This window comes from Erythrolamprus reginae, chromosome 9 (assembly GCF_031021105.1).
Source record: "Erythrolamprus reginae isolate rEryReg1 chromosome 9, rEryReg1.hap1, whole genome shotgun sequence".
NCBI classification, from domain to species: domain Eukaryota; kingdom Metazoa; phylum Chordata; class Lepidosauria; order Squamata; family Dipsadidae; genus Erythrolamprus; species Erythrolamprus reginae.
The window spans coordinates 29,843,463-29,857,904 of NC_091958.1; the positions used below are offsets into that span (position 1 = coordinate 29,843,463).

At 46.3% G+C, this 14,442-nt stretch overlaps 1 protein-coding gene across 3 annotated transcripts in view; it reads right to left on the reverse strand.

Moving 5' to 3' along the window:
• Positions 1-1,214: 1,214 nt before the first annotated feature.
• The window catches only part of LOC139172541 (docking protein 4-like), a 93,398-nt gene continuing 80,170 nt past the window's right edge, over positions 1,215-14,442 (reverse strand). For 2 of the 3 annotated variants that reach the window (XM_070761693.1, XM_070761691.1), the window contains exons 7-9: positions 13,745-13,886; positions 11,007-11,130; positions 1,215-1,655 (exon numbers count right to left, since the gene is read on the reverse strand). In XM_070761693.1, coding sequence (XP_070617794.1) covers positions 1,528-1,655; positions 11,007-11,130; positions 13,745-13,886 — 394 coding nt within the window. In that variant the 3' untranslated portion in view covers positions 1,215-1,527. The remainder of the gene's footprint in view (positions 1,656-11,006; positions 11,131-13,744; positions 13,887-14,442) is intronic. The other variant, XM_070761694.1, reaches the window with a different exon arrangement.

Here is a 14,442-nt window from a genome sequence, read left to right on the forward strand (position 1 = left end):
CACTCAGCTTTTGTTCTCTTGCATGCATACATGTCCCAGCATGTTTTTGCTTCTGTGCATGCGCAGGAAGCATAATTTCACCAGGGGACGCATGCAATTTTGGTTAATCTTGTTTTTGCTTCAGCGCATGCACAGAAGCAAAAAAAATCACCAGAATTTCCCACGCGTGCGTCCCCTCGGAAGATTTTGCTTTTGTGGATGCGCATGAAGCAAAAATACACTGGGACGCAGGTGCACACATGCAAGAGAATAGAAGCTGTGTGCGCAGTACAACATTCGCTACCAGTGCGCCCTCCTCTTCAACCCACTCCTGGCCACCCCAATCTGCATCCCCTTTTGCAATCACCTGCTTCCGCATTGTGCTGAGGCAATGGTTGGCATGAACCACAGTTGTTTGAATAAGCCACATGGGGCTGAGTGTACTTGATAATCTATAAACCCCGCTCGGCTAACCACGGTGGCTGGATTCGCACCACATGCTAGTCCCAAATCGAAGGAGGCTTGCAGTGAAACCCAGTCAATATCTCCTTCCTTTGGGAACAGTCGGGGTCTGCGTCTTGTGTGAATAGACCTCCAATAGAGCACCCGTGTTCAAAAGGGATGGTCATCCTACCCACCCCTTGAAGCTCACGATCGGCCGCAAACGGCCCCAGGTTGAGCAACTTTTGGGCTCAGCAAACAGAACCAAGGCCTCAACCCCCCCTCCCCACCCTAATCCTGAGCTGGCAGCCCCGTGGAGAGAGCACAGCCAGAAGGAAACTTGTGCTACCGTTGCTGAGGGGAGAGGAAGCTGCCTTCTCCAGGGAGGCCCGAAGGGTCTGTGAGGAAGCGTTGCTGAGCAAGCTGCGTATCTGAGGAGGCGTTGCAAAGGTCCAAAGGGTATATGTGGTCACTCTCCTCTCCCCTGCAGGGTTCCAAGGCAGGTTGATTCTGGGCCTCCCAAAGACCTGGTTGAGATCTGCAGCTTGGATTGGCAGAAAGCCTGGGCTGGCAGCCCCTCTTCCAGCCCCACAACCCCTCAGGGTCCATCCTTTGGCTCCCAAGTGACACGGGAAGACTTCACCCTGGCCCAAGATGCTGTTCCCCCAAGTGAGTAAGGAAGACAATCCCCCCAAGGGGTCGAACCCTCCCTCCGACCGTCTGAAATTCCGGCCTTGATGGCCCAGAGATGTGCATTCAAGTGAGACCCCCCCCCTTTCTCTGGATATATAGGATATGCATAAACAATACAATATATTTAAAATAGTTGTAATAATATAGAGCTCGTCCTTTTTTGGAAGATCCTGGATGCCTTGTTGACATCCTGGGCCAAGCCGCACTCGTTGGCTGGACCGTCCGCAGCTCCTGGATCTGGAACGTTCATGTTTTGAGCCAGCCGGGGCAAAGCTTGCTTTGTTCCCTGCAGCACAATGTTGTCCTGGGGCCTTTCATGGAAGGGCAGGAGCAGGTTAAAAGAAAAAGGAAATCTTCGGTCCCTTGGCCTGAGTTGGCACCCCAACAGTTTATTTCGTTTGGGATTGTGTGGCTTCATTGGGTAGCCGAGGTGGTGTCTTTGCCGTCACTTTTCCCACTCTTGGAAGAGTTTGGCTTCAGTAAGATTAGGCGGTTCAAGAGGTCAGTCTCTGAGCTAGCCTGGGGACCCGAGTAGGTGTCACCTGTGGGCAGAAAAAGAGATTTTTGTCTGGTTCAAGACACAAGTTTCTTTTGTATAACAGAGGCACCTACAAATTATGGACATGGAACATTCAATGCTGAGCGAATAAAGTAGGCATAAACGGGTGGAACTGAAAACATTTAGCAACTTGTTCACTGCCCAGTTGCTAAGTGGGTGTGTTCATAGAGGCGTGGCCTACTTGGCTTCCTGCACCACAGTGGGGGGCTGATTTTGCTCTCCCTAGGCTCCGGAGGCTTTGCTTGAGCCTCCGGGAGGGTGAAAACAGCCTCCCCTGGTTTCCGGAGATCCTCTGGAGGCTGGAAATGGACTCATTTCCCAATTACCTGTAGGGCATTTTTTTGCCCTCCCAGAGCAACGGTGGAAAATTTCCAGGGTCCTGCCATTCCCTGGCATCCAAAACAAGCCATGTGGAGACTCCTGGGAGGGGAGGGGCGGGGTCAGCCTGTCCTTGTAAGAACTGGCTGTGCAAACCAGATTAAAATGAACATTTGGTTCACCCAAAATAATCCGAACCGGCTGAATTCCACCCCTGGGTATAAAGTAAGTTATAGAAATATAGCATGTGTTAAAAAGAGTATAGAATAAATAGGATTAAAATTACAGATAACACTCTTTTCCCCCCCCTTTTCTTTCCTCTCTCTTTCCTTAGCCTTTTTTCTTTATACAGTAATACCTCATGATACGAACTTAATTGGTGCAAGGAGGAGGTTCGTATGACGAAAGGTTCGTAAGACGAAACATTGTTTCCCATAGGAAACAATGTAAAGTCAATTAATCCGTGCAACCAAAAAACCCCCGCAAAAAAACGGCTTTCGGCGACTGCTGAGAAGCCGCGCGGCTGTTTTAAAAGATGACAGCCGGCCTGGGGGGCTTCCCAGCACCCCCCCGAACCCGGGTTCAGGGGGGTGCTGGGAAGCCCCCCAGGCCGGCTGCGACCTTTTAAAACAGCCACGCTGCTTCCCAGCTGTCTCCTGAAGCCGAACGCCAAAGCCGAACTTCCGCGTTCGGGTTTAGGAGACAGCTGGGAAGTGGCGCGGCTGTTTTAAAAGGTCGCAGCTGGCCTGGGTGGCTTCCCAGCACCCCCCCGAACCCCAAACCCGATTTCGGGGGGTGCTGGGAAGCCCCCCAGGCCGGCTGCGACCTTTTAAAACAGCCGCGCCTCTTCCCAGCTGTATCCTGAAGCCGAACGCCAAAGCCGAACTTCCGGGTTCGGCTTCGGGAGACAGCTGGGAAGCGGCGCAGCTGTTTTAAATGGTCGCAGCCGGCCTGGGGGGCTTCCCAGCACCCCCCCGATCCCCGAACCCGGGTTCGTGGGGGTGCTGGGAAGCCCCCCAGGCCGGCTGCGACCTTTTAAAGCAGCCGCGCCGCTTCCCAGCTGTCTCCTGAAGCCGAACGCCAAAGCCGAACTTCCGCGTTCGGCTTCGGGAGACAGCTGGGAAGCGGCGCGGCTGTTTTAAAAGGTGACAGCCGGGCTGGGGGGCTTCCCAGCAACCTCCCGAACTGAACCCGGGGTTCAGAAAATTTTTGCCTCTTCTTACGAACTTTGTTCGAGTTACGAACTGACGTTCGGGAGGCTTCTGGGAAACCCCGCCGCCCGGCTGTCACCTTTAAAAACAGCCGCGCGGCTTCCCAGCAGTCTCCGAACGCCGGTTCGTAACTCGAAAAAAGTTCGTAAGAAGAGGCAAAATTTTTCTGAACCCCGGGTTCGTATCACGAATTGTTCGGAAGACGAGGGGTTCGTATCTTGAGGTACCACTGTATATATATGTGTGTGTATTGCGATTTTTAATTGTACACTCAAAATTCATATTATTATTATTATTATTTATTAGATTTGTATGCTGCCCCTCTCCGTAGACTCGTGCAGAATGCAGCTGCGAGAGCAATCATGGGCTTCCCTAAATATGCCCATGTCACACCAACACTCCGCAGTCTGCATTGGTTGCCGATCAGTTTCCGGTCACAATTCAAAGTGTTGGTTATGACCTATAAAGCCCTTCATGGCACCGAGCCAGGTTACCTCCGGGACCGCCTTCCGCCGCACGAATCCCAGCGACCAATTAGGTCCCACAGAGTTGGCCTTCTCCGGGTCCTGTCAACTAAACAATGTCGTTTGGCGGGACCCAGGGGAAGAGCCTTCTCTGTGGCAGCCCCGGCCCTCTGGAACCAACTCCCCCCAGAGATTAGAATAGCCCCCACCCTTCTTGCCTTTCGCAAGCTTCTTAAAACCCACCTCTGTCGTCAGGCATGGGGGAATTAAGATATTCTTTCCCCCTAGGCTTCCACAATTTATGTATGGTACGTTTGTATGTATGATTGGTTTTAAAATAAGGGTTTTTAGCTCCTTTAGTATTGGATTGTCGCTTGTTGTTTTTATCACTGTTGTTAGCCGCCCCGAGTCTACGGAGAGGGGCGGCATACAAATCCAATAAAATGAAATGAAAATGAAATTGTATGGATCTGGAAAGGACCCCCTCCTCAAAGAAGCATTGACAATCTCCTGGACCCAGCTCCGTGTCACCTCCCTGATGGCTGAGACCAGCCAGGAGGGACACGGATCCAGTAAGCAGGTGGCAGAACTCACATGGCCTTGTCCACTTCATCAGGTGTCACCAGATCAAACTCTTCTCAGACAGATGGACAAGTATGAGCCCCAATCACCTCGACTGACTCGTTGTCAGTCGACTCTGTTATCCAATTGGAGTTGAGGTCCGCCCAGATCCGAGCGATTTTATCAGCAAAAAACGTGTTAAAATCCTCGGCACTACTCTGCAAGGGCTCCCCAACTCCCCCCTGGTTAAGAAGGGAGCGGGTCACCCTAAATAGAGCGGCCGGGCAGGATTCCTCTGATGCAATCAAGGCGGCATGATACGTGCATCTTGCCGCCTTGAGCGCCACTTTGTAAGTCTTAATATGAGCTCTTACAAGTGTTCAATCGGATTCGGACTTACTCTTCCTCCATCACTTCTCTAGACGTCTCTTCTGGCGTTTCAACTCCCGGAGCTCCTCGTTGAACCATGGAGCTCTACGAGGTCTAGTGCTGCGGAGAGGTCGCAACGGCGCAATCCGGTCAAGCCTTGTTCCAGGCCTCAGCAAGAGACTCCGCCGAACTGTGGATGAGTGCATCTGGAATAACCCCAAGCGCCCTTTGAAAGCCCTCTGGGTCCATCAGGCGTCTGGGGCGGAACTGTCTAATCGGTTCCGCCTCCCTGTGGGGAAGGATTGGAGCCAGGAAGTCAAGCCGTAATAGAAAATGGTCTGACCATGACAAAGGCAACACTTTTAAGCCCCTCAGTCTCAGACCATTACTCAATTGCCCAGAGAGGAATACCATGTCGGGTGCGTGCCCCCCCCTCGTGAGTTGGACCCTGTACTACTTGAGTCAGGTCCATGGCTGTTGTGGTGGCCATGAACTCCTGCGCTATCCCAGAGGTTTCGCCGAGTGACGGCAGGTTAAAATCCCCCAAGACAATAAGTACAATACATTTGTATTGATATCTGAACAAGCCTTTTATCTTCAATAAAGATTATATTTTTTCCTTACAACAGTTCATTTAGTGACCTTTCACTAATACCAACGAGAACTAAATGGAACCTCCAATTCAGGGGTGTCCAACATTACAAATGGCGGCCGTAATGATGTAATCAACATGAGCCTATAAGACGCTAGTAAAGTCAAGTCATATTGTCTTTTGGGTGTGGGAGTTGCATGCATGGCACACATTAAAAAGATTGGAATTTTGATTGCACCAATGTGTCCACCATTGTTGTTGTTGTTGTTGTTGTTGTTGTTGTTGTTATTATTATTATTAACAACAAGAACAACAACAAGAACATATCCTGCAGACACATTTGATCCTAATCCAGAATGACCTACTGCTTACAATCAGGTTTGGGAAATGTTTCTATCCAAATTGACCAGATTTTAAGATTGGGAAAAAGGGACACCCTTGAGCATGGGAGAGGGGGGATACTCAGTGGGGGAGTGCTGGGGGTGGGCTAAAAATATAGCCAATTTTTTTTCTTTCTCTTACTTTCTCTCCTTTTTCTCCCTTCCTTCCTTCCTTCCTTCCTGTCTCTTTCTCTCTCCCTCTCTTTTTTCTCTCTTTCTCTCTTTCTCTCTCTCTCTCTTTCTTTCTCTCTTGCTATCTCTCTTTTTCTCTCTCTTTTCTCTCTCACTCTTGCTCTCTCTCTCTTGCTTTCTCTCATTTCTTGCTCTCTCTCTCTTTCTTTCTCTCTCTCTTGCTCTCTCTGTCACACTTTTTTTCTCTCTCTCTGTCTGTCTTTTGCTCTCTCTCTCTTGCTCTCTCTCTTTTTCTCTTCCTTTCTTCCCCCTCTCACTTTCTGTCTCCCCGTCAGTGGCAGGCTCCTGCAGAAGCAGAGCGCGCTCAGTCACTCAATTGGTGGCGCCTGGGCAAACGCCGGGCCGGGCCAGAGCCACTTGTCTTTGCCAGGCCAGCTGCTGCTGGGAAGGAGCAGATAGGTTTTTCCACCCGGCACAAATGCCGCTCCGCCCGCCCGCCTCCAAGCACAACAGACGGACTATTTCCCTTTCCTTCCCCTGCCTTTGTTGTCACGGCCAGCAAAACCTCCTGCCTGGGTGGCTCAGCCCCATGGCGGTGGCTACGGGAAGATGTCGAGCTAGGAGAGAAGAGTGAGCAAGAGTGGAAGAGGAGGAGGGGGGGAGCGAGCAAATAAAAAGAAATAAATAAAAGACCGGGGGGGGGGAGAGAAAGGCGGGAAGGAGCGATGGATGTGTTAATCGACGGCTGCAGGAGGCTGAGAGGGCGAAGAGCAAAAAGTTGTGAGACCGGAAGCTGAGCTTCCTTCTTCGCGGCTTCCCAGTGGCTTGTTTCAAAAAATCGGGACTTTTTAAAAATGCCCCAAGGACAAATTGTGACTGTCCTGCAGAAAGTGGGACATCTGGTCACGTCTTCCCAGAATTCATCTGCCTATCTGTTTTTTGAAAGTGAAAGCTGGAATAGATAAATCATTGAGCAGATTTCAAGACCAGAAGTGATTGCAAACAGGTTTATTCCCCTCTGCCAATATTGGAAGAGAGGAAATTAAGTCCTAGGGATAAATTAACCTCTGCAGGGGAATCAAGAACTCTAGGGACCACCAATTCTTCCTCAACAAGGGAATATCTTCCAATAACTGAATAATTTCAAATAATTGGGGTTGAGCAGAGAACTCAAATGTCACTAAGCCTCCAGGAACACAAAGGCCCAATGATGCAAAAGAAGAGAGTCCAGTGGAGTAGCATGGAATGGAATGGAACGGATTAGAGAAAAGATAGATTCCAAGTAATAACCTAAAAATGCTTTGTCTGTTCATGACATCACGGACAGCAGTTAAAAGCAGTTCTTCTAAACTGCCAGGTTAGCAGTTCCAGCATTTGATTGACTTTATTTGAGCTCTGAAACGAAACATGATTGGGCCCTCTTAGAATGCCAAATAGAAAAATAGAAAGAAGAAAACATCCAGCAAGAAGATGCCAACCATGTAGAGCAGTCAGGAAAATAATACAAAGAACGACCACATCAACAAGACTGGAAACTCAACTGCATTTTTCCTCTTCAGTTCATTTTTTTTTCAGAATTAACAAACACACGGCTACCTCTCTACTTCAAGAGAATCTCAAATGCCCCTTGCAAAAAAAGCGATTCAGGTCTTGATAAGAGTCATCTTTTCCTGCCATGCGGCCTGTCGCTTCGGCCTTACCCCTGCCGCGCCATCTCCAAGAGGTTATCCCAGTTCTTAACAGAAAATGGATTGTCCACTTTTCTTTCAGAATTAGAGCTGAATCCTGGATGGAGCTATTCTGGATAGAGCACCTAAGTCTTTGGTTTGCATCAGACCACTGTTTAAACAATGCTAGTGAACATCTTGGTTACTGGTTTCCTTGTCAGATGCAGAAATTGCAGCCTTGCATTACAATTGGTTTTAAGTCTTTGGAAGGCCACCTTTCAATCCCTGCAGGTTCAAAGATGAATGGACAGGTTTGACTATATCCAGGTTTAAAGGTTAAAAGAGAAAGTTTAACAAGGGCAGTAGGGTTAATGAAGCACCATGAAATTCTTGGTGCTTCTTCTTCACTAAATTCTTCTTCACCATGAAATCTCCTACCTTTCAGAATTCTTTTGAGCAGAAATAAATTACCATATTCTTCAGAGTATAAGACGGACCTCTTTACCCCCAAAGAGGGTGAAAACTTGGGTGCATCTTATACACCAAATGTAGCCCCACCCAGCCACCCCTCCCTTTGGTCTCTGCCTGCCAGCAATTTACCTCCTCGCAGCAAACAGCAGCAGAGCCTGCTTAGCACAGGCCACTGATTATCTGCCTCCTGACACTGATTGATTGAAGTTGCCGGCAAGCCTATGTGCTAAAATGAGAGTGAAACTAAAGCTGCATGGGGGCAAATTGCTAAAGGGATCAGACTGTGCTGAAACTGGCTGGGTTTTTTTAATGCAAGGAGATAAGTCGATAACTATAAATGCCTATAGAATGTTCAAATAAGTAGACTTATTTTTTAAAGACTGCTTTATTTATTTATTTGTTTGTTCAATTTTTTATGCTGCCCTTCTCCTTAGACTCAGGGCGGCTTACAATATGTTAGCAATAGCACTTTTTAACACAGCCAGCATATTGCCCCCACAATCCGGGTCCTCATTTGACCCACCTCCGAAGGATAGAAGGCTGATTATTAACTTAACAAAATGAAGAAGCTTTTTAATAATAATAATAATAATAATAATAATAATAATAATAATAATAATAATAATAATTTAATAATAATTTCTTAGATTTGTATGCCGCCCCTCTCTGCAGACTCGGGGCAGCTAAATAAATGCTTGATCTGAAGTTTTTAAAAGAAATGCTTGATCTGAAGAGGCCCAGTTCCATTGTATCTTCTTTTAAATAGCAGAGAATACTTCCAGAAAGCCACATCAGTTTTAAAGATCTGTACAAGTACAATCCGCTCTGAGTCCTTGGAGAGGGGTGGCATACAAATCTAATAAATAAATAAATAATCTGAAATGAAGCAGTGTCCTGTTTAGTATTAAGATAAGGCAGCTGAGATAAACCCTGACTTAGTCATGTTTGGAGTAGATCTATTTAAATAATTGGGAGTAGTTAGTGTGACTACATTTAAGAAAATTTTCTGGGATTACTATACTGCCATAATGTACATTTCTCCTGTTCTTTGCTATTTCTATGGGTCAGGCACACATGCACAGAAATACACAGCAAACAGTGTATATCATCTATTTGCTGTTTGGCAAATTGTTAGGAGGCAGAGACCTTTTTTCCTTGTTTTCCTCCCCAAAACTAAGGTGCGTTTTATGCTCCGGTGTGTCTTATACTCTGAAAAATACGGTATGCATTTATATTAGGTCTTAGCAGGTGAAAGCACCTGATTAGCTTTGCTTGGATTGGAAAGCTAGGTGGGATTATTCCTACTCAAGAGGACGATGGGATACCACCAGTTCATCTCAGAAGTGGGTGACTTGAGAGACGTCCCGGAAGAGTCTAAAGGGAAATCGCTCTTGCAAGAAGCTCAAACTCAAGGAAGCTTCAGAGTTTAGAAATAGAAAAACATAGAAAACCGACAGTAGAAAAAGAATTTGTGGGCCATTAAGTTTGTGGGATTTTTTGTTTTCTTTTCCTTAATTTATTATTTTTAATTATTAATTTTAAATCTTATTAATGTTTACTTTACTTTTGTATTTTGTCAGAGCATAGGACAGGTAATCAGTGGATCCAAAATCCAATTTTTTTACTACCAGTTCTGTGGGCGTAGCTTGGTGGGTGTGGTGTGGCTTTGTGGGCATGGTTTGGTAGCGTGGCAGGGGAAGGATGCTGCAAAATCCCCATTCCCTCCCCACTTTGGGCCCACCCAGAGGTGGCATTTGCCGGTTCTCCAAACTACTCAAAATTTCTGCTACCGGTTCTGCAGGACTTGTCAGAACTTGCTGGATTTCACCCCTGCATGTAAACCAATCAACTTTAAACTTGGTTATTGATGACTGACCCACTGGCTCCAACTGGAAGTTGGTTCCAGGCTACTCTTTCTGTGAAGTAACACTATTTATCATTACTTTTGAATGTCTCTCCTTAAGTTTATTTATTTATTTATTTATTTTTGAAAATTATATTGTCGCCCCTCACACATGGCAATTCAAGGCATCTTATTCCCCTTGTTCTAATTTAATTTAATAATCTAATTTAATAATTTAAATTATACGTAAAACTGATTGTTCCTACTGCTGTTGTGACCACTATCAACTATTATCAGACATCGGAAATCTTGGATACTTTGCTATTACATTTGAATATTATAAATATCTTTATCATTTCCCCTTGGGAGCTTTAGAGAAGCCATCTGAGAGAACATCACAAATTCTTACAACAGAGGAATCGATCACCAAGATAGAGAACAACTCTGAATGAAGGAGCTTTTCAAATAAATGAATTCATTGGACAGGATCCAGACCAAATGGAGCTTTGCTTTCTTAGCTCCAGGGACAAAAGGGAAAGATTGCTTTCTGGAAATCAATAGAGTTTAAAAAGTGCCTATGTCTATTTGGACTGAACATTAATATGCGAATGGAACACAGCATGCAGAATGATTGACTTCAGAATATCATCTCAATGTTGCATTAAATTAGAGCTATCCAGTCAGGTTGTTTATATTTAGTAATGTACAATCCAGAAAAAGCTTTTCACGTTCAAGAGCAGTCAAGGAACAGAACACCAGAGTTTGGAGGGACCTCGGAGATCTTGTAGTCCAACGCCCTATACACGCAGGAGACATCTATATCTTTTCAGAAAAATGGCTGTCCGGTCTCTTCTTAAAACCCCCCAAAGATGAAGCGCCCACAACTTCTGAAGGCAAGCCATCCCACTGGTTGATTGTCCTCACTGTTGGAGGCTTCTCCTTAGTTCTAGTTGCTTCTCTCCTTGGTTAGTTTCCATCCATTTTTTCTGGGGCTTTGGACAATAATTTGACCCTCTCTCATCCTTGTGGCAGCCCCTCAAATATTTGAACACTGCTAACACGTTACCCCATGTCTTTCTTTTCACTAGACTAGACACATCTAATTCCTGCAATGGTTCTTTGTACATTTTAGCCTGCAGGATCCTAATCATGTCTGTTGAGCTTCTCTGCACTCTTGGTAGATGCTCAACCTCTGTTTTGTACCACAGTGATCAGAATTGAATGCAGTATTCCAAGCGTGGCCTCACCAGTGCCGTATAAAGTGGTACGATCATTTCACACGATCCTGAAACTCTCCCTGTCAAATGGAACGAGATGTGGACTCACCCCCGTAGCTGGAAGACTCGGCGATGTTCTGTGAGCCGGTGATATGATGCCAGTAAGCACTGCGTGGCAACATGGTGGTAGGTGTGCAGGGATAGGAATAATGCTCTGTCCCCTTGTTCAACAACTGGAAAGGTAGAAAGAGCAGGAGGTGAGCTTCCAAAATTTGAACTCTCTTTAAGGTTTTTTACTGGGTTGTTTTTTAACTGGAATAGATTTTCTGTAAGATGCCCTGAGTCATTGACTGAGATGGGCAGCCATGGAAATTGGATGGATGGATGAATCTGCAGATGGCGGCATTCAAAAAAAGGGCTCCTACAATAGGGCAGCTAGTTTTATTTTTTGGAGTATAAGACGCACCTTTTCCCCTCCCTAAAAGAGGCTGGAAATTTGGGTGTGTCTTATACTCTGAATGTAGCGTTTCAAAGGTTTTTTTCCCCCAGCCCTAACTAGGTGCTAACAATTTTCCCAGCTTCCTACTCCCTCTGAAGGTTTTTTTTCCAGCCCTAAGTCTTTGCAGGCTTGTTTTCACTGCTACTCCCTTTGAAAAAGGTTTTTTCAGCCCTAATCAGTGTTAATTGGAGGCTCGTGCCAAGAGCCAGCAGAACAATCAGTGGATAAAATAATGTGCAGAAGCTGACCAAACTGAAGACACCAGCCAGATGAATACCTGGTAGGTAGATCCCCCCCCCCCATTTTCCTCCCCCAAAACAAAGGTGCGTTTTATACTCCAAAAATATGGTAATCCATGTTAAAATACTTCAGAGTTCCCTTGAAGGAGTCTGCCATAAAAGGCACACATTATTAATGGTGTTAGATCAGTTTCCTCAACCTTTTCAAACTTGGAAACTTTGAACTATGTGGACTTCAACTCCCAGAATTCCCCAGCCAGCATGCTATGTAAGTCCACCAACTTGAAGTTGCTAAGGTTAAGAAACACTGAGTTTCTTCTGGTCCCCGCTGGCTCTGGGAAGCTGGCACATTGTAGAAGTTTTCTTTAGAAAACTGAATTAACTTCATGAAAAATTAAGCTTATCCCGCTCCTCCCAACCATATCCAGCAGGCAAAAGGCTTTACTACTGCATGCTCTATAGCAGAGGTCCCCAAACGTGGCAATTTTAAGACATGTGGACTTCAACTCCCAGAATTCTCTAGCCAGCTATACTGGCTGGAGAATTCTGGGAGTTGAAGTCCACAAGTCTTAAAATTGCCAAGTTTGAAGACCTCTGCTCTATAGCAACGTTTTTGTTTTTGTTTTCAAATTTGGAACCTTTGGGATAGGAGGACTTAATAATAATAATAATAATAATAATAATAATAATAATAATAATAATAAAATTAGATTTATATGCCGCCCCTCTCCGAGGACTTGGAGTGGCTCACAACAATAGATACAATAAAATACAAATCCAATATAAACTGTATTAAAAACCCCGTTATTATAAAAAACTAACAATTCTAAAACAATCATACCAATCTCATATGTTGAGTCAGGAAAGGTAAGGGGAGAAATCAATCCCCCATGCTTCGTGGTATAGATGGGTCTTCAACATCTTACGGAAGGTAAGGAGGGTGGGGGCAATTCGAATCTCAGGGGGGAGTTGATTCCAGAGGGCCGGAGCCGCCACAGAGAAGTCCCGCCAGACGACATTGTTTAGTTGATGGGACCCGGAGAAGGCCGACTCTATGGGACCTAATTGGCCAGAATTCCCCAGCCAGATAGGAGTCCAGCCATCATAAAGTGGCCAAGGTTGTTGAACAAAAGTCTATAGCAGGCATCAGCAACCTGCAGTTTTGGAGCCTCATGTGGCTCTTTCATCCCTCTGCTGTGGCTCCCTGTTGCTGGTCGGTATTGAGCAGCAAGGAAATACAAAACACACACACATACTGGAGGCTTCCAAAATACAAAATATATTGCTTTACAAATTGGCTGACAGCCATGCAATGATGGCAGAAGAATGTCTGTTTATGACCAAAAGGTTTGGGTACCAAGCGAATATCTCACCCCCCCCCCCCAAGGTTTGTAAAGAATGCCTCCAAACGGGGCTGCAGCAAAGCTACTCACTCTATTGTTCACGAGCTACAGTCTTTCAAAACACAAGTGTCCAAAAACTGGGTTGTTTTCCAAAGATGCAAAATGTTGGTGTAGAGATGAAACTCCAGGTCTGTTTCTTGTTCTCTGTTAACCACAAACGATAATTCCTTCCACAAAACCTCCCCTTTTAAGCCTGCTGCAGCATTCCCTAATTACTCCTAGCTGTGATTAGGAACGTCTCCTGCATCTGCGCAGCTGCTCCTGTCGTCCCATTATCCTTCGCACCCCTCCCCATCCGACCCAGACGAGGCTCTAACTGGGGTTTCCACGGACACTGCAGGGGCCTCCATCTCTACCTCTACAGCACCTTCAGCTTCCATCTGTCCTTCCCACTCACTGTCTGAACCCTCCGAGAGCCACACAGGTCTCCGATGCTCCGATGGACATCCGGTTCAAAATCTGTTATCAGAGGAGCTGGCCATGAGCCAACCACAACAGTCAGCTGACTCAGCTCCACAATTGATGGGACTTTTGGTTGGAACAGGTAGAGGAAAAAGGATGCTGTGCTAGGAAGAGACTCTATGGCGGGGAATTCTGGGAATTGAAGTCACCCAGGCTTAAAGTGGCCAAGATTGGAGACCCCTGGTTTGGAAGATACCTAGAAAAATGTCTGCCTTCCCCCTGCCGGCAGGAATGGTATACTCACCCTCACATTCTTCTCCATCTCCATCAGGACTCGCTTGTGCTGCTCAGCAATGGCTAAGGTGGCGCTGTGCACTCTCTGATAGATCTCCTCGCCCTCCTGGGTCTGGAAGGTGTACAGCCCTTCCCCTGCATCACACATCCTGCTAAGCAACAAGAAATATCCAGAGATCAAGACAGAGACTGCAGCAAATAGGAGCCTGTTCTTCCCCCTCTGAAGACATGGGCTCATCTACGGATCATCGGCGCCTCTCATTCTTTCAGGCGCAAAGCCGACAATGGGACCTGGTGAACCATCCAAGCCATGTTTCTTGATTTCTGCAGAGGTCATCCAGATCATGGTTGTTTGGTGGTGAAATCCATTTTTTTTACTACTGGTTCTGTGGGTGTGGCTTGGGGTGTGTGGCTTGGGGGCGTTGCAAACTCCCCATTCTCTCTCCACTCTGGGGCTAGCCAGAGCTGGTATTTGCCGCTTCTCCAAATTACTCAAAATTTCCGCTACCAGTTCTCCAGAACCTGTCAGAACCTGCTGGGTTTCACCCCTGTGGTGCTTTTTTTCAGGAGGCAACTGGACTTCCTCATTTTTTTTCCTTCAAAGAAAAAATCCAGAAAATCCAGTTTCCTCCTGAAAATAAAGCACCTTTGAGACATGTTCTTGATGGTTTCACACCTATAGACAAAAGCTTGCCTCTACTATTTGCA